At 41.2% G+C, this 19,357-nt stretch overlaps 1 protein-coding gene across 2 annotated transcripts in view; it reads left to right on the plus strand.

The window, feature by feature from the left end:
* GMDS (GDP-mannose 4,6-dehydratase) overlaps nucleotides 1-19,357 on the plus strand; it is a 636,169-nt gene that overhangs the window by 531,162 nt on the left and 85,650 nt on the right. For both annotated transcript variants that reach the window (XM_032250133.1, XM_032250134.1), the window contains exon 9: nucleotides 6,394-6,490. In XM_032250133.1, coding sequence (XP_032106024.1) covers nucleotides 6,394-6,490 — 97 coding nt within the window. The remainder of the gene's footprint in view (nucleotides 1-6,393; nucleotides 6,491-19,357) is intronic.

Below are 19,357 nucleotides of genomic sequence, written 5' to 3' on the forward strand. Positions count from 1 at the left end.
CCAGTCACTGCCTGGCCTCTCTCTTCCCCTGCTCTGCCAAAAGGCGTCAAGGAGCCAGCTCAACACACAGCCTCACCCCATCCATTTGGCTCCCAAAACCCTATCCAAGTAGCTTTCTCTGATGTGCCCAGGGCCCTGTTTGAGTCCCTGCATCCTCCTGACATCCTGCCCATCATCACAGTTTGGCAGTACTGACCGGCCTCCTCCCTGGGCTGCTGAGGTCATGCATGTCACCTTGGCCTGCCTCTTCCCAGGGTTGCCTGCTCAGTCTTCTCTGCACATTTCATCTGCCCACCCTGTCCGTGGCTTCTGTGGTGGGGCAGGACCTGGAATGTTGATGATGCCAAAGATGTCAGCCCCTCCCCATCCAGAAGCAGGGTGACAGGGGAATCCTGAAAGGAAATGCTGAGTCTGTAGGGGAGCTAGTGGGACTGAATACCCATCCCTGGGGCAGAGCTCAGGCTGGGCTGTGCTGAGGCCTGTCTTTTTAGGTCCAGACTCGCTTTCTCTGCAATGTAGAGGGGCCTGTAGGGAGGGGTTTCGCCACTCACAGTCTGCTACTTACAAAGCCGACATTTGTAATTCTTTTTTTCCTTCTTTTTTTTTTTGCAGTTACCCCAGCACGCTAGTCCTCTAATCATTCTACAGGAATTCTCACAGATCCCTGCTATCGCCTGCACTCCGCTTCCTCCCTGCCCCCTTCCCTGGCTAGGCCCATCTGCTAGGGAATGCTCTGTGCTCTGTTGCTTGGGGTGCTCTGTGGGCCCTTTCCAACATGCAGAAATATTTGTTGTTCTGCTGTGGCACGCTGTCTTATTAAAGATAATTATTTGTTTCCAGAAATTCTGTTGCACTGTATTACAATTATTTTAGCATTTATCTCCATGTTTCCAAATAACATGTCATTATTGATTTTACCCTTCTAGACTTTTTCTGTTGGCCTCCTCTTATTCAAAACAAGAGTTTTATTCCCTTTTTTTCCCCCTTGACCCATCCCTCCATCCTCCTAATACTCAATTGTTATATTTTAATTTTTGAGGTCAGGTCAATATTTAGTGTTACATTACCATGACTGATGAATGCTATTCATTCTAGTAAACTACATTTATTTTATCTTTTCTGTATAATTGTCATTTGTTTACCATACAGCTAACAGATGTCTTCTTTCCCTGTTCTATTCATTTTCTATGTACTTATCACTAACTTTACCCCATACTCTGCCCCAGCTATGGAAATCGCCTCTCTAGGCCCTCAAAGCCCCAGTTGGGCTGTTGGTCACATCTTCCTGAGGCAGTCATAGAGCCTCTGACCTGACCCCGAGTGGACTGGTAGAAGGTGGAACCCCACTGTGTCACTTCATTCTCCTCTGGAGGGCTCTCTTAGCAGCTCTCCTGCACCGAGCCCCTATTTCCTGGCACCTTCAACACTACCTGGTTTGGAAAAGCGAAATTATAATTAGTTTCCTGAGAAGGATACATGGGAAACAAATATTTTGTGACCAAATATATCTGAAAATATCTTTAGTCCATTCTCAAAATCGATAACGTTGCTGGTATATATTTCTAGATTAGAAATCATTTTCCTTCAGAACTTTGAAGGAGCTACTCCATTGCCTGTTAATTTTCAGTCTCACCATGGGAAACCAAGAGCCATTCTGACTCCCAGTCCCGTCTGTCCCCTCTGGAAAGTGGTTCAGACCTCTTGGTCCCAGTGGTGTGAAACTTGATATGAGGTGGGTCTAGACCCATCCATTATTTGGGGACACCCTCTCCATCTTTTCTGTACTCTCTTTCTGGAAATCCTATTATAATGACTGCCCTGAAGTATTCTAATGCTTTTATCTTCCTTCTTCTGGCTTTTCATATCTGCCTCTTTTTGCTCTACTTGCTGGGAGATTTCCTCAACTGTATCTTCGAAATCTTCTCTTGAATTATGAATTTCTATTTTTCATTTTCAAGTTCTAAAATCCTGTGTTTCAAATAGTTTCTTTTTATGTAGTATCCTGTTCTTGTTTGTGTGATATCTTTCCTGATCTCTCTGTCTGAGGATATTAAAGATGGTATATATGGGGATTTTCTTGTTTTATTTCGTTCTTAATTCTCTTCCCTCTGCTTGTTCTATTTCCTCCAAGTTGCTTTTTTTCCAGTTTGTTTTAATTTCTATTTTTCATATATGTGATTTTTCCTTATATATTTCCTGTCTGGTAATACTTGGTTTTCTGCTTCTTTAAAAGTAGGGGGCCTAAAAACTACTTGTGAGTTTTCAGAGCATAGTTGGAGCTCATTGGCTATTTTATTATAAGAGGACTTGATAGAACCTTTTAGTTGGAGGATCTCTGATGCCCAGAGGAGCCTCCCCAGTGTCCTCACTGGAGGAAATAGGCCTGACTGCCAGCCCACAGAGGGCTGGGTGGTGGGCCTCAGCATTTAGCATGCATACATTTGCCTAATTTCCCCCGTCTTCAGCATGGGGACCCACTCCACTGAGCATTCAGTCCAGCCACCTTCTGCCCCAGGGAGGGTGAGGCAGTGAGTGGCCAAGCAGTGCGGAACTGGGATGGGCCCCACACTGCTGCCCATAGAGGCTTGCAATCAGGCCTCACTTCCTGAGCATTTGGGGGCTTCTGCAAGTGTAAATTGGGGCCATTCTCAGCTCTCCCACGGTTGCTTTGGGAGACTTTTCTAGGGCTTCTGCTAAGTCCTTTAACACTCATCCATCTGCTTTCCAGCTTCCAGAATTGATTTCTCACATCTCTTTCCTGCCCTCTTAGCTCATGTGAGTTTATTCCTTTTTTGAAAGGGGTCTGGGGAAGGAGCAAAAGTGTGTGAAAACCACCATCTTTATCCAGAAGCTAATGCTTCCTCCAGGCCTGCCTTATGGCATTGACTGAATTTGAGCTCCTGCAGCTTCCTACTCTAATTAAATATCCTAATGAAATAGCCTTTCTTCAGAATAATTCCTGAGAGCTTTTATGATGTTTGGGTCCCCACAAGGAGTGTGTTGCACGCCTCCCACTTAGGTCTAGTAGCCCCCAAAACTTGACTCATGTGGTTGACTTTGCTTTTGTTGTTCCTTCAAAGGAACGCCTAGCTGAGTAGATTCTAATAGCACTTTATCTTTCCTTATTGTCCTTAATTCTGTAATTCTTCAGTGCTTTCTATTGCTATTTAATGCTTATTAGGAGCAACAATTTATTTTAAAATTTTAATTATACAGGATCCCTGCTTGGTGAGCTGTTGCTCTAAATTAGTGGATAGTAATTCTTGTTAATTAACCGAATCCTCTCCTCTCTGTCAAGCCACTGTCATTTCATTAACATTGCAGCTCTGCTTTGAGTCATAATATTGCTTGTTAGGACATGTTAGCTGTTACCTTTTACTTGTTAATACAAGTGTTTCATGTATTGTTGTAACTGAATGTTTTTTGGCACTTGGCCGAAACTTTTGCTTACTGCCCTCATTCAGACCTGGTGCAAATTAGAAAGTAGTTTTGCCAGCTCAATTCAGCTTTGAGCCATTTCCTGATTACATTTGCTTCTTCAATGTAACGATATTAATTGTAGAGGGCAATGCCATGCCCTTAGAGACTGTTTTGACTGTAGACAGCATTTGCAAGATGGAAGTTCAGCAGACAGTGTTCAGACCGCAGCAAGAAAGTCGTGCAAGGGAGCTGGTGCCTGTGAGCGCCAAAGTAGCACCAGACCCAAGTCTGACTTTCAGGCTGTATTTAATAAACCCCTTAGAGAGCGAATGTTTCTCCTTCAGCCTTTTCCCATTTTCAGCTAGTGTTACAAATCCCAAATGTTAGTCTATGACCAGCAAAGCAATCAAAGAGAATCAGTAGTAGACACTAAAATTCAAGCAGTCTAGCCGTGCAGCCCACTGCTATAAACAGGAATTAAATGCTTCCCTCAGCTGAGGGTGAGGCGATACCATTAACCTGACCGGCCAAAGCAGGAGTGGGCAAGTGTGGCCTGCAGATCAAATCCCAGCTGAGGGCCTTTTTTTTTTTTTTTTTTTTTAACTCTCCTGGAGGTAAGAACAGGTTTTAAAGAAGAAAATAATGAGGAAGAAAAATATGAGGAAGAAGAAACAGAAAAAGTAGGAGGAGAAAGGAAAAACATGTAACAGAGACTAATGAGATCTGTAAAGCTTTAAGTATTTACTATCTGGGCCTTCACAGAAACAGTTTATAGACCCCACTAAAGTCTAAAGACCCCTCAGACATGGCCTCAGTACTGTCCTGACTCACATGCTGCCTCCCAAATCAGGAAAAGCTGTCCAAGTCTTTACCAAGGCTTTGTCGATTTAAATATGCGTGTGTTTTTGTGTGATTTTTTTTAATTGAATTATAAATTGGCTCGAATCATCAGTTCTCATGTTTGTGACATTTGAGGAGATTTACCAGCAGAAGGACAGTGGAATGTCTGTGTGCCTGTAAGTCACCATGGCCCATCACAGACCGAATACCCAGCCACAGTGAAAAATCGGTCAGCAAAATTGAAAATGGTATTTCTGTTAACTCTTTGACTTCGTTGGAGATATATCACACAAGTATCTGCTGAACCTGTTTCTCTTTGCAAAGTATGAAATGTGAACAAAAATAGTTAAAACGTGCCTGTGAAATACAAATATACTTTTATCTGCTGAAAGCCTAACCAAAATTTTTTTTAAAAAGGTTCTACTTAAGCAATTAACTTTAGAATTAGACTGTAAATTTAAAAAAAAAATCATGACTTAGGTCCTCCCTTCCTGTGGATGTTAGCTAAGATTTGATCTTTATCCACAGGAGATGTATGAGGGTCATCATAACTTTAGGTTATGTTTTAAACACTTTCAATCTCCATGCTCCAAAACATCCACTTTCCATTTCCCGGTGAATTTTCCACAAACTTAACTCTGCTTACCTACCAATTCCCTTGCTTTGAAATTGAAAATTGATCTAATCAACATCAAGACCCATCAAATTGATCTAATCAACATTAAGAAATAAATTGAAATAAATTACCAAATATCCTTTTTGAATTAATTAATTAATATGCAAGTCCTGGGGGAATGACCAGTTGTACAGTTGTTGTATATTATTTAACATATTGTGCTATATAATTCCCTGTGTTGTAGGACAATTTTCACATTTGCCTTGACTCCAAAGGCATACTTAACAGATTATTCCTCCAACAGTGAAATATTTCCCCTTTGCTACCAAGAAGTGATTTGCCAGAACATTCAGGTGATTCATCAAAAATGAGGCTTCTGAGGCCAGTTTATGTCTTTAATTCTCAACCTATTCCAAAATACAACTGTGATCAACCTTTAATGTTCATTTTCAGTGGTGCCTGTGGCTGACATAGTCAGGTAACTAATTTTGTCTTCCCCATTGGACTCTGACCCAGAGAGCATACAGAATTCTGTGTTCACAGTATTCATCTGCAGCTCATAATGCAAACTGGTTCTAAGGATAAACGGTAAAGTCAAACATGTCCATACTTGTTCATTACTTTTCTTTTTTTGCAAAAAATTTCATATGTAAAAATAATAACTCAAATTATATAATATTACAGAAATCCAGAGGTTACCATTAAGTGAGTGGCTTGATTTATAAAAAATGAGAACATAAAATGGATAAGTAGAATTTTAGCGAGAAGCTAATCTTGACGCATATGAGCTCATCCTGCACAGTGTGGACTCAAGGAGTCGCTCCTGGGATCCTTACTTCTGTCAGCTGTGGATGTTCGGGGAAGGAAACTTCTGTGCAAACAGTATCCTAGCTAGGTCAGAGGAGGTTATAGGAAAGTAATATTGATACACCCTCTCTCAGCAGGAAACGAACAATTAGTTGTGTACTTTTTGGAGGTTTAATCATCTGAGACTTATTAAGGAGGCCCACCATTGACTGGGGAGAGCAAGAGAACTTGTATGTGATCCAGGGATGCATCGAATGCTTAATTAGGGTATAAAACTTATTCCTAAATGGAGTGCATTAACACTGAATATCCCCAAAATTATAAAAGAGAGAAAAAAATAAAGGGAGAGGACAAAAGACATTAATAAATTTATAATAATTGACTTGATCAAGAATGGTCTAGAGAAATACAAAAATCTTTGAAATCCCTAAAAGCTGCCCAATTTTATTTTCTGGCTAATCTGTTTATTTCTAAAGTCTCGCTTCTGAATTCATCATGATTTTTTTAAAAAGAAAAGGGAAAAAACTGCGCCCTTTGAAAACAGATCTAGGAAGGCTTTGAAAGTCCAGGTTGAGCATCAGCCTGTGCTGCTGTAGTTAATGAGCTTACGCGCTCCTGCGGGGAAAGGGCTGGGGCATCCTAATGTGCCACAGCACGGCCAAATGCTCCCAAGCAATTAGGAGCTGATTCAGTGTTTATCTTCTTTACAGGTGGGAAGGAAAGAATGAAAATGAAGTGGGCAGATGTAAAGAGACCGGCAAAGTTCACGTGACTGTGGATCTCAAGTACTACCGGCCAACTGAAGTGGTAAGGACTCTCTGGCCACCCAGTGGGTGGCCACATTTGGCTGGCTGGCTGGCTGGGAAAATGTGCTCACGAAATGCCTGCTGCCAGCCTTTGGAGCTGTCAGTTCAGCTCCCTGGCATCCTTCAGCACGCATTTCCTAAGTCAGAACACAGTGGATTAAATTTGAGATTATCATTCTCACCACAAACTTCATTGCTCCATGAAGGAAAATAAGAGTTAAACCCACCCAAAGAAATCATTGATTTCAAAAATAGAATTTCACATCACAAGCAGATCTCATCATATTGGTCTCCTATTCTAATGGCTGGTTCTGATAACCTACAGGATGCCTGACTTCAGAATACCTTCCCAGACCTTCAGGATATCTGGGACCTGGAGGGGCTGCTTGCCTCTCCAGCTCTGTCTGTGTCCTGTACTCATACACGAGTACACTCTTGCACACTACACCATAAATTGTCTCCCCTGCATTTTTCAGACTTACGTATCACCCTGTCCATGAAGCCTTTTCTGGCCAATATACCACTATCGCTGAAATTCCCTCCCACTCCTTTCTTTGTATCTGAATTATATAATAGAATTATGTTATAATTCTATTATAGTACCTACTATAACTCACTATAATCATTTGTTTACATGTCTTTCTCTCTTTACCAAATTGTGAACTCTTTGAGGGTAGGGACTTTAAAAAGATATCTTAAGGCTAGGCGCAGTGGTTCATGCCTATAATCCCAGCACTTTGGGAGGCAAAGGTGGGCAGATCACCTGAAGTCAGGAGTTTGAAACCAACATGGAGAAACTCCATCTCTACTAAAAATACAAAATGAGCCAGGCATGGTGGCGCATGCCTGTAATCCCAGCTACTTGGGAGACTGAGGCATGAGAATTGCTGAACCCAGAAGACAGAGGTTGCAGTGAGCCAAGATCGTGCCATTGTACTCCAGCCTGGGCAACAAGAGCAAAACTCCATCCTGAAAAACAAAACAAAGCAAAACAAAAAACTAGGCTATAACAAGATAGGTACTTAATCCATACTGACTGATTGCTAGATGGATGGGTAAATTTCTAAATAGACATTCCTGTGTTAAAAAATGGTTGTTAGAACATAACATCCTCCTTTCCTAAATTTATAAAGCTGCCTAGCTTGGCTGTTATTACTTTAATGTGGTCTACCCTCACCATGGAAACAAAACTCAACATATGAAATCTACCTAAAGATAATAGAAAGCGTCATCTTTAGAGAGAAACATTCGTATGTGATAGTTGCCTAGTGAACATTCACTGTGAAAATTGAATTTTTTTTAGCCTGTTTTCCCTATGTTCTGAACCAAATTCCTATCTGTTGTACAACCTTGGAGAGATTAGGAAAACCCAAGTGAGGAGAGACTGAAAGTGAATCAGTCATCGTTTGCCACTTTTTAAAATGTCCTGTTTCAGACAGAAGGAAAAAACTGTATTTCATCCAGTCTACACACAAGAGGAAACAGAAAGGAAAGGAAGTAACCAGTGCTTGGGAGAGGTAGGGCTGTGGAGTTGTGCATTGTCTGGACGAAGGGCGTGGCCGGGGCTCTGACACAGTGAACAATTGTTCCCGGTGCTAATGGAGAGTGGGTGTGCCTAGGAGAGGATGTGTACTGGCCCTCAGGGAGGAAGATGCCAGCCACGCTGTGCTGACATAGCAAGGACTGCCGGCTGGAGCCCTGAGTTGTGCTGCCATTTGTCTCTCTGGCCCGGTGAGGTGCGACAGAGGTGTCAATTGTCTGAAACATTGCACAGATCACATATTTGGGCAAATGCATTTCTGTCTCCACAAACAAAAATGGTCATCTCAGAGAAGGAAATTTACTAAGCCATACAGAAACCTCAATTTTTACAACTTAAATGTGGTTCTTTCCCTCTCTGACACCAAAATAGTTTCAAAAGCTAGGAAGTCATTAAGAATGGCTTGTCTGTCATTCTTACTTAAGCAAGGTGTGGGATTGATAAGGACACAGAACAAAAGAATTCACTGAACAGGAAAAGGACCCTCGTACTAACAAGACTGTTCTTGAATCCGCATCGACCCCCTTTCCTGCCGTGACCGACACCGCATCCCTCCCATTTCTTTTGTTCATTCAAATGCTATCATGGTACCTGTTCTGCAGCTCTGTTGACACTAGCATTCTTTGAGTATAAGAGTGGTGTCTGATTTCATATGCTTGCTTTATTTTTCCACTGAGCTAGCTCTGTCCTGAGCTTCCCTTTACTGTCCAATTTTGAACCTTGAACTACATTTCATCTTTCTAAGCCTCTAGGCTGCATTAATTTCATTCACTCCACTTCAACTTAATACTCCACTGGGTAAGCTTTTCTTGTATGGTGAGACTAAACTTTTAACCTCATTCCTCAGAACAACAAGTTTTCCTAAAACTTGGATCAACTTGACAGCCTCCTGTTGAGTTGCCTCAGGGGTGAGAATATTCTTCCAGTTGAAAGGTAACCAGAACTGGAGACTACATTGTAAATAAGCTTTTACTTAGGTGTGAGGCCCCAACAGCCAACAGTCTACAGTCATTTTGTGTGAGTCCTGAAAAAGCACCAAGCTTCTCCGAGGCTTATCCACACTCAACTTGGGGTAGATGTGGAATTCTCTCACACCTAAACTGTATCTTCCCCTTCTCAGGTTCTCAGTCCATCCTGCACATGCCAAAGGCTTCTTATCCTTCCTATGGAGGCTTCTTATCCTTCCTATGGCCTATAAAAGTACTTTCACTGATTAGCTTAGGTCATCTATCCCCTAGGATCTTCTGCAGAGGAACACTCATTTCAGAATGACTGATAGAAGAAAAAAAAAATACCATAAAGAAAATTTGAAAAAAAAAATGGTGGTGAGGACACATCAGTTCTCAGAACACTAATATCCTACAGCAAGACTAGAGGAAAATAGAGCTTTATATTGTGTTTTGAATAACACTCAGGATGATCTAAAGAATGGCCCTTTCAGCAAAGGCAGGTACTAGCCCCAAAGAGGCCACCAGTGATTCCATATAGGGCATAGTAGCACATGTGCTGGTAATTTCTTTTCCTCATTGATTTAGTGCCTCAAAACCTTAAATATCACTTTTGTACCAATGTGAAGTTTTGAATGCTCCAGCAGCCAATTAGAGCTCAATCGAGCAGTATTTTTTGGTACTCTGCCTACAGAGGTTTGTTACCACAGAGAGCTTGATCGTAGAAATTAGACTTCAAATTTTCCATCACTCCTGAATTCTGGTATTTGTTGATAATAACATTAGTATTTGAGTTCTGTGCCACTTAAGACCCCTGTCTTGTGTATAGTTTTCTGTACATGCATACATTGATGCACAGATTTATTGCATTATATGTTCATTCTTGGAGAGGAAGTGGTATTATGCTCAAATGTGAGCCTGTTAGCCAGACTGCCTGATCTTGAAACCTGTCGATGACTAGCTGTGTGACCTTAGGCAAGTTCCTTAACTTCTCAGTGCCTCCGTTCCCTCATCTTTAAAAATGAGATTAGTAATAGTAATTTTTTCAAAGAATTATTGGAGAATTAGCAGAGTCAGTTATGCAGAGTACCTATCAGTACAGTGTCTGGCACAAAGTAAATATCCAGTGTTATTGTTATTCTTAATCATTTATTCATTCACTGAATATTTATCAAACCCTGTGCTAGACGCTAGGAGTACAATGATGAACAAAACAGATACAGTCCCCACCCTCGTGGAGATTGCAGGTGCAGAAATGATAGCAGTTCCTGGGGTCCAGAATCTTTGGAGAAATAGATTGGCGTTATTAGTGAATTACGTAGACTAACCAGCCAAAAGTAGATAACAAAACATACTTGAAGCTTCTAGCCAACATTTGAAAAAAATTTGGAAAAAAAAGGTAGTGAGGACACATCAGGTCTCATGCACTTTTTAAAATGTTTGTTTTTTAAAAGCATTTCTGATCCTCTTTCTGAAAGTTCAGTAGCTATTCAGTAGTACCGAAATACTGTGTAAATCTGAGAAAATTGCTATTGACCTATTAATGTATCTAAAATAACTACAAATGTGTCTTCTTGAGAATTTTTAACTTAAAAAATTTACAAAGGAAGAATTAATGAAGTATTCATCCTAATGTGCCAAAAGTTTAACCACATCAAATGTTCAATCCTCTAAAAAGGCAAAACAAACAAACAAAAAAAACAAAGATAATTGTTCAGTCAAATAAACAAAAAGTCCGTTTTTTTTTCCTGCAGAGCATCATAGGAAGTGGCATAAGGGGACACATTCACAGACCCAAATCAAGTATTTTTCATGAAAATATCTTGGCTTTATTTACCTCTACTAGCTATTTACTAAATTTTTTTTCCTTGCTACACCATTTAATGTTCATTTTTCTTCCCATTGTAGTTTTAGTCTCCTCAGTTGTGATTGGTTTTTATTTACTTAGATATCTGATATTTATTCCTAATCTTTATAGATATCAGGATAAAAATCATGGGTTAAAACCTAGAACTAAGAAAGCAATAACTTCAAAGAAGTCGACAAGCTAGTTAAAACAACACCTTCCTCCAGTATAAACATGTGGCCTGTTTCTAATCAAATTACCATATGCTTGTCCTCCCCACCCCCCAACCTCCCCCCACCCCGCAAACTTTTCCTAATATTTTTCTGTAAATGATGTTAAGTTAAATGGCCTATAATTGCTTGCTGTATCTCATAGCCCAGTTTAGAATAATGGTATGTAACACTTTCCAGACCTCAGGAACCTGATCTGTCATCAGAGGACTTATATAAATACCAGTCAGAGCTTCCCTCAGCTCTGTCTCTGCGTTTGGGGGTGAAAAGCCCTTAACACACTCACTAGCCTGGCCTTTTGTCCTGAAACTGTCCCCCTTTTCTCCCATAGCTATTCTCACCACCTTCTCACACTTCCCCTCCCAAAGCAGGAAATTAGATCCCCCCACTCTATCCCTTCATCTGTACCAGCTCTGTTAGAAGCCAGTCCACCCCTCCTGTTCCTGCTCCTTCTGACCTCTAAGGCTCTAATCCTCCCCTCCACCCCTGCTTTTCTTTGTTCTTTTCTCTGAATAGTGGGAGCTAGGGTCAGAGGATGTGGAGAGAGCAGATTAAGGATGAGCGCCTTTCTTCCTGCACTCTTGGGCCTGCAGAAAGAGAGGTGAGACTACTCATTCTGGAAGGTCACTTCCAATTTTAATTTCCTGGCATCCTCTGCTCTCATAACGAACGGACCACAGTGGTGTGGAATGCCGATCAGAATGTTTCCTCTTTTGTAATTATTCTCTGTACTTCGTACTTCTTGTATTTTATAAATAGTTTATATCTCTAAATCACTGTTTATATATTTTAAGCCTCCCTCTTAGGCTCCTCATACTAATCTTTATATCCTTCCTTAATCACATTGGCCTTTCCTGCCCTTTTCCTTCCTTGGACTTAACCAAGGGAGCTTTAAGTTTCAGCCTCTTCAGTTGATTCCTTAATATTCCACTGTATGTTTTTCATACTTCACAGGATCGCATACAAAACCCCCAGAGCCATATAACATTCCTCCTGAAGCCTGGGATCTTTCCTCAGTTGCTCTCCCCCTTTGAGAGCATTTCATAGCTAATGAAACAGTAATTGTGTACTGATTATAATACCCCCAACTTCCTCCATTTTTCCTTGAAATTTCTTTTCTTATGATCACATCTAAATTAAAATGATGTCATTAAAGACTCAAAAATCTTTATGGCTGTACAAAGCTATGTAACTTCCCTTATTTAAGAATATTTTTGGATTTATCCTTAAGACTCTCTAGTATTCCTAATGTAGAAACGTTCATTACTTGGACCAATAGGGAATTCCTATAACATCTGTACCTTTTTTCCATAAAGTTATTTAGGTAATGACTGACTGTCCTCATTTATAATCATAATGTAGACTTATTGATATCTACAAAATAAGTTCCAGAATCTTTTTATTATCTTAAAAGTTTGAGCATCTGCATCAACTTTCCATAGGAAGAACAATTAGTTGTTGAGCTCAGCTTCTACCTAAAGTAGCTCTGATGTACGTCACCCAAAGAGTAGAATTACTTATGAGAGATCCATTCATCCCTGATGTGATTACCTGTTCCATCTTTATTTTCATCTTTACTTTAGCCAATGAGCTCTATATTCTGGAATCTAAAAAATCCTCTTTATTTATATATATATTTTAACAAATCAGCAATGCTTTTCCTGTTCTACCAAGCCATATTTATCTTCCAGAATAACAGCAATCCAAAAATCTGTGTTCATGGAGATTTCACAGATATTACTGCCTATGGTTTCTTTCACCCTGTGGCTTCTTTCACCATGTTCTGCCTCATGCTCTCAATAAAGTTAACTATTCCTTGTCAAATTTGATTGATTTCCTAACACCTTCTTACTTGAAAACAGTTGCTCTTCAGGCACCAAAATACTCTGGGGCTGAAGTGTAGTCCATGCCCATCTACCATGGGCTCTGCTCCACCTTTCTCTCACCCTGCATGCCTTCTGTGGCCTCACTGCCCACACCTGTGGCTCATGCCTGGCTGGCTTCTCTATCCACTGTTATACCTAGTAGCAAAGGTAAAAACTCACCACTGCCGGGCTTCTTTCCCAACTTCGTAGCTCTCATCTGCCTTCTAGACATTTAGTGCTTAACAGGTTTGGCCCATCAGTAAACACCCAGTTTCATTCAGCTGTTGTTCAGAAATAGAAACTGTCCTTAATAAAAGATCAAGACATTTTGTAATGCTGTCATCGATGTGCTAGTTTCCTGGGTAAATCGGGTGTGCCTTGCCCTGTGAAAACCTAGTATAAGAATATCTAAACTGAAAAAATAAATAATTGTATGGGTACTAAAAGTCTCTGCAGTTTTTAGGATTTATTACAGGAATCTTTTAGATAGTACATTGGCCATGTACATTTAAAATATAATTCTGATTTACCTTCAGCTTCTCAGATATATGTCAGTATATATGAAAATAAAATATGCAGTTGAGGTCTTAACATTCAGTTTGAAAAGAATGTTTATTGAACATTCCATTACTATGGAAGTAAGTCCCATTCTAACACCAAGAAATATAAAGATAGATGAGATAAGGTCCTGTCCATTAGAAACTTTCAGATGAAAGGCAGGGGAGCAGCCTTGAAGTTGCAATGAGGGACTCACCGAACCAGGGCAGCCCAGGTGAGAGAAACAGTGACAGGTGCCAGAACATGGCAGAGATGGAGACCATGGAATCAGATTGGTCCAAGGGCTTGTGGAAGAGAAGACAGAGCTGAGGGTGACTCCCAGCACAGAGGCTGAACCCTGCAGGGTGGTGGGCAGGTGATGATGCCAGAGCCCAGATCAGAGATCCATCGAGAAGACTTGTTCTGCAGGGGGAGGTGTTGAGGTGTTCTGTCACACTCCTGGTGCCTTGGGGATATCTGTGCAGCAAAATCAGGGAGGCAGTTGGAGCTGGAGGCCTGGTGTATGGAAAAGAGGCCAGGGCTAGGGCTAGATGTGCAAGAGGTGAAAGTTGAAATCCTGATATACGTAAACTCCCTAAAAGAGCATTTCTGGGGGAAAGAAGAGGGTGCACAGGGAGCTGGTCGAAGAGCCAGGCAAATTTGAATTCCAGGAGGTAAGCCTCAGAAACATATTTTGAAAAAGTAGGTTAAGAATTCACAGAATACACAAACCAAGCACTTGTATCCGAGAGCCATAGGGCCCGACTAACGTGTAAAGGGCTAATACCAAAGACTTTACATTAATTGGCAGATGATTACTTCATCTCAATCCAGGGAAAACAGTTTAAGAGGGCAAGCAGAGACCCAACTGCAAATCACTAGGTCCTGGAAGTCAGGTTGCAAAGCATTTTAGAATTCTTAAAGATGAAAGGGCTTTTGTAAGTGTAGGGTGCTTTGTGCTGCATAGTGTCATTTTTATTAGTCATCATTATTAATTATCATTACTATATACTGCTGTGAAATTATTAGTTATCAAAAGACATCTCCTGAAAGGATACTTTGGGCTCTTCAACTCCTGACATTTTTTTATTTAAATATTTATTTTGTTTTATACCTATAGAGTTTCATGCAGAAAAAGTTACTTGTTCCTTAATACTGCCAGCTGTGTACTTCTTAATCCAGGGGTAGGAAGGATGATCGTGGTGGAAGGTAGGGGTGTGTTGAATTGATGATCGACTGCTGATTCTGCCTAAACGGTGTGTTTCTAGGGAGTGTGACGGGCACTGAAACCCAGCAAGCTGCATGGCACCTCCTAGAACTGCAGTATCCCCAGTAGGCTAGAGAGCAGCCACCAAGGAAGACCTTAGGCTATCATCCACTTTCACATTTACCTGCCTATCATCCACCATGCTCCTCCCTCAGAAACCTTTCTGCAAAAACCCATCTTTTTACTTGCTTCCTAGAACCAGCTTGGTGTCACTCTGATAGTCTAAAATCTCTATTGGTTTACTATTGCTGCTTTAACAAATAATCACAAACTTAGTGGCTTTAAGCCACCCAAATACATTGTCTTACAGTTCTGGAGGTCAGAACATCCAACAGAGTCCCACTGGGCTAAATCAAGGTGCTGGGAAAGCCACCTTCCTTGCGGAGGCTCCAGGGTTCTTGGACAATAAGGTTTTCTCTTGGCAGAGAACACTGAGTTAATCACTTTGAACCAGTGCTGAGTTAGTGTTTTCAATGGAATGGACAGCAGGTTATTAATCACTTTGAGGAGGAAACCAAATTGGAAGACTCTGGTGCATCATCTATTTAAAATTGCACAATGTACATCCTCAGAAAACACCGCTGATACATTTGGGCAACTGGAAATGAGGACAGGCTGTACTTGGGCCTGAGGAAACGTCAGGCAGAGGGACAAGGACAGACTTCCCAATGAAGAGGACTTTTAGAGCTGGGCTTTGGAAAGATCTGTGCTTAAAAGAGAGAGTGGGGAGACAGGGTATAGGAACTAGGAGGGAGTTCACAATTAGGGCAGAAAGTGCTGTGGGAATGAGCCAGCAGCATGAACAGAGATATGGGCAAGGACTCTGGCAGGTGGAGTGGGTGGGTGGCCCAGCTCGGGAACCCCGAGAAGCAAGGTTGGTGGAGCCAATATCATCACGCCCTGCCCTGGCCGGGCCTTCACTCACGTGGCCTGCAGGGCACCCCTCTTCACTGCCTCGCCTCCAGCCTCTGTGTGGCAGCTGAGCCGCTCCTCCTTTATTTTTACCTTCTATTTTCTTGCCGTTTTCTTTCTTGCTGTCACAAGCCTTGAAACCAGCCATATGTCATCATTAAATGCCACATAGCCACTATCCTGACACCACTAATCTGTCTTTTGATACTTGCCATCTGACCCCTGCTGGGCTCAAATTCTGGAAGAGTGTCTCCTCACCTGTTCTGGTAAGTTTAGTTAAACAAGTTTTGTGTTTGAGACAAATTCTTAAACAGTGCCCAGCTGTTTTGGTGATTAAAAAGCAGAGCCAGAAGTAGGGAGGGCCTTACTTTCATAAGAGAAATTTGTTTGTATCATAAACATGGATCCTTAACAGTCACTCAGGGAAAACCAATCTAAAGATGTTTTATATCTTTTTTACATATTCTTTGACTTCATAGTTTTTCCCTATTTTACAGGGATTTTGTTGAGAATGAAATTCTGTGTGAATGTTTTTCATAGTAGTATTAGAAAGACACTACATTTTAAATTCAGGCTGTTTCTATTATTTTTTGAAAAGAGGTCAGTGGAGAAAATGTGCCTAACATCATCATCTAAAACCAGTTGTTTGAATTTTGGGGAATATGTCATTTTCTCTAAGGCAAGTTACTAAGGTGTTGAAGTTAGTAAGATGTATTTGTTTCTGAATCCGTTTTTGTTTTGGAGGATTAGAAAGGACTATAGTCCCTAATTGAAATTCTAAAATTGAAAAAGTATAGTGGTAGTTTGAGTATGTCCTACCGGCTTGCATTATAAATTTTAAAGGGATATATCTCAACACCTTTTATTCCTAGCTCTCAGACTTTTGAAGTTTTCTTAAAGTTCCTTACCTCTCCTTACTTCTGTTTTTCCTGCTGCAACATAACAATGAATATTTTCCCACTGATCTCAGTGGGCACGTTGAAAAAACCGATGAAATATTAGTCACAAGACCCTGCGCATATGTCAGGTCCTTGGTGCAGCGTGCGCCTATTCCCCCAGGCAGAGTCAGCACTTACCGCTTGTCCCATTGCATTGTGATGGGTTGTTTCCACCTGGGGTCTTGGGGGAAGAATGACATCTGAGGACCTTGGAGACTACCTGGCTTATCATTAGGGGATAAAGAATGAATGAATGGATGTGCACCTCCCGAAAGAATCATTCTTATGCTTTACACCCAGCTCTGATAGAACCAAAATTATTCAAACTGGTGTATTAAACTATTGGAGAGCAATATTCCAAATAGCAAAGAAAATAGAAATAATAATGTTCCTCTTTCTTTCTGTTTGAGATTTCATGGCAAGATGAGTGTTAAGTTCATTCACAACTTACACTTGTATATTCAGCCTTTGAACAGTTCATATTTCATTTCTATTCCTTTATCTCTGTACATGCCTTTTCATTAGTTCTTTCATTTTCTGCCACTTTCCTGTCTCCTTGTGTTTTTGCTGATGTTCTCTATGTTTTTCTTCGTCTGTTCTGAAACTCCTATTTTTATAGGTTCTGTTTGTTTCCCCACTTCCATCTCTGCACCCTTCTTGATAATCCCAACTGCTGACACAAACTCAGCACTCCAGACGTGCTCCCTGGCTCCTTTCTATAGGAAGACCTAGTGATGCCATATTACAGACACTGCCGCCTGACTCCACCCTTTAGGCCACGAGGGCCCTGTGCATCCATTCCACAGCATGCACACTGTGTGAAAACCTTGTGGTGTCTTGAAGTCTTGGCAGACTACACCAACAGTAGTGCATGTGCAGAAGGCATCCTAGGTTGCTTCTGTCTGAAGAGAGTACGCCTGCTAACTGGAGGCTTTTCCAGCTCTGAGCCTCGATAAGAAATGCCCCATTGGCAAATGCCATCTTTCCTTTACCCACTCTGAGGCTATATTTGTGGAACGAAGTGTCACCTAGCATAAAAGACACTCTGTTCTCTGGCTTTCCCCATCACACATTTCTCTGGTACTCTAAAACCTTCTGAATTAAGTTCCACTCCGTGAATGACCATAATGGCTGGTATTTGTATTATGGAACCAAGGTCTTCCAAAAACCTGGTGGCATGATAATACTTTTTTTTGTCACTTAGAATCTCCAGTGTTTTTCTCATTTTTTTAATGTTAAGTGCAAAGAACTTAAATATATGACTGTATAAGATGATAGTCATTTAGAACAACATTTTTTAAATTTCTGAAAAAGTGCTGGGCTTATGGAGATTTTCCTAGTAGGGTATACACTGTCTTCCTCTTTGCACATCCATTTTGGTGAAAAATTCAGTCAAATGCACTAGAATAGTCTTTGGATATGTTTTCTAAAACAAGTATCTAACTACAGTTTTTAAAAAAATACTAGGTTTCCCACATGAAGAGAAATGGCCCGATTGAGGATGCCTCTGTTTCCAAAATCATTAACTTACAATGAGGATGTGAGAAATAAGAACTTAAACTGGCCCACGGATCAGATGAATGAGAAAAAGAGAAGAGAATATGGACAAAAACAGTTGCTGATTTTCCTTTGAGGTGCTTGTGCTTCATGCTGCCAAATTGAGATGAGAGAAAAGCCAATTTCATGCAGGTTGGCACATCTGTAAAATGCAGTGCACAGGTGTGTGTGTGTGTGTGTGTGTGTGTGTGTGTGTGTGTGTGTGTGTAGTGCGTTGATCCAAAGCCTGTTTGCCTATTGGCAAGATGGAATATTATCTTCATGCATCAGCACCTCCCACTTGTCCCAAAGGTGGGATGGGGATGGCTGTCAGTGCCAATACATTGTCTCTTCTTTCAGCTGGCGGGGGTGGGCAGTGGGAGGGAGCCACAGGGTGGAGATGCAGAGCAAACAGTACCACCACTGGATCCCGGCGTGGGCAGGTGGTGGGTGCCGGGAGCGCCCAGGGCCTAAGCCTAGTTGTCACATGTGGTGCTGAGCAATCACCAACTGATCCCAGAAAGGAGGTGAAAAGATAACACGCGCCAAAGTCCAGTGGAGGCAAGGACACTTCACCCCACAGAGAGCGCAGTGGCCAGGGTAATGGTTTTAATGGTGGTTTGACTTAGCATACTTCTGAAAAGGCTAGCGCACACCCCCTGGCATGTGGGTTTATCTGGCAAAGCATAAAATAGAATCTGTGTCCTTGAGAGCAGCCACTGTGAATCCACCACATTTCCTCTGACTTGTCTGTCTGACATCCATGGCTGGATTCTACATAGCCTGGGCTTACGAATTTGTTGCTTTGGGAGAAGCACAGTTATGATAGCATGGACTTCTCACTTTCTGCAGCAGAAACAGCTTCGTGTCTGTCCCCATGGCCCCAGTCATCGGCACACATTCGTCAGGCTTTCTGATTCATGTCACTTTCTCTTCATCCCTACAACTAAATAATATTTATGTTGTTCTGCCAACAACCTCTATTGAAATCCAAACTTAATAAGCGATTGCTTACTAGACATATTCTCCTCTTCTTTTCTGCCTCTTTCATGGTCTTGCTATTTTTTTTAAAGAACTCAGCACTTTTTGTTTTTCCCTTTCTCCATCTTTATAACTTTCTCAGACAGTTGAACTTCTGTCTGAACTTCTGAACTTTCTGATATCCTCATACTTTGAGGTCAGCATCAGAGACTTCAAAGTAAAGTGGGTATTTGTTTGAAAACCGGAGTTGATGATAAGTCATTGTGTCT

Source organism: Sapajus apella, unplaced genomic scaffold (genome assembly GCF_009761245.1).
Source record: "Sapajus apella isolate SASKATOON/1434 unplaced genomic scaffold, GSC_monkey_1.0 scaffold70, whole genome shotgun sequence".
NCBI lineage: Eukaryota > Metazoa > Chordata > Mammalia > Primates > Cebidae > Sapajus > Sapajus apella.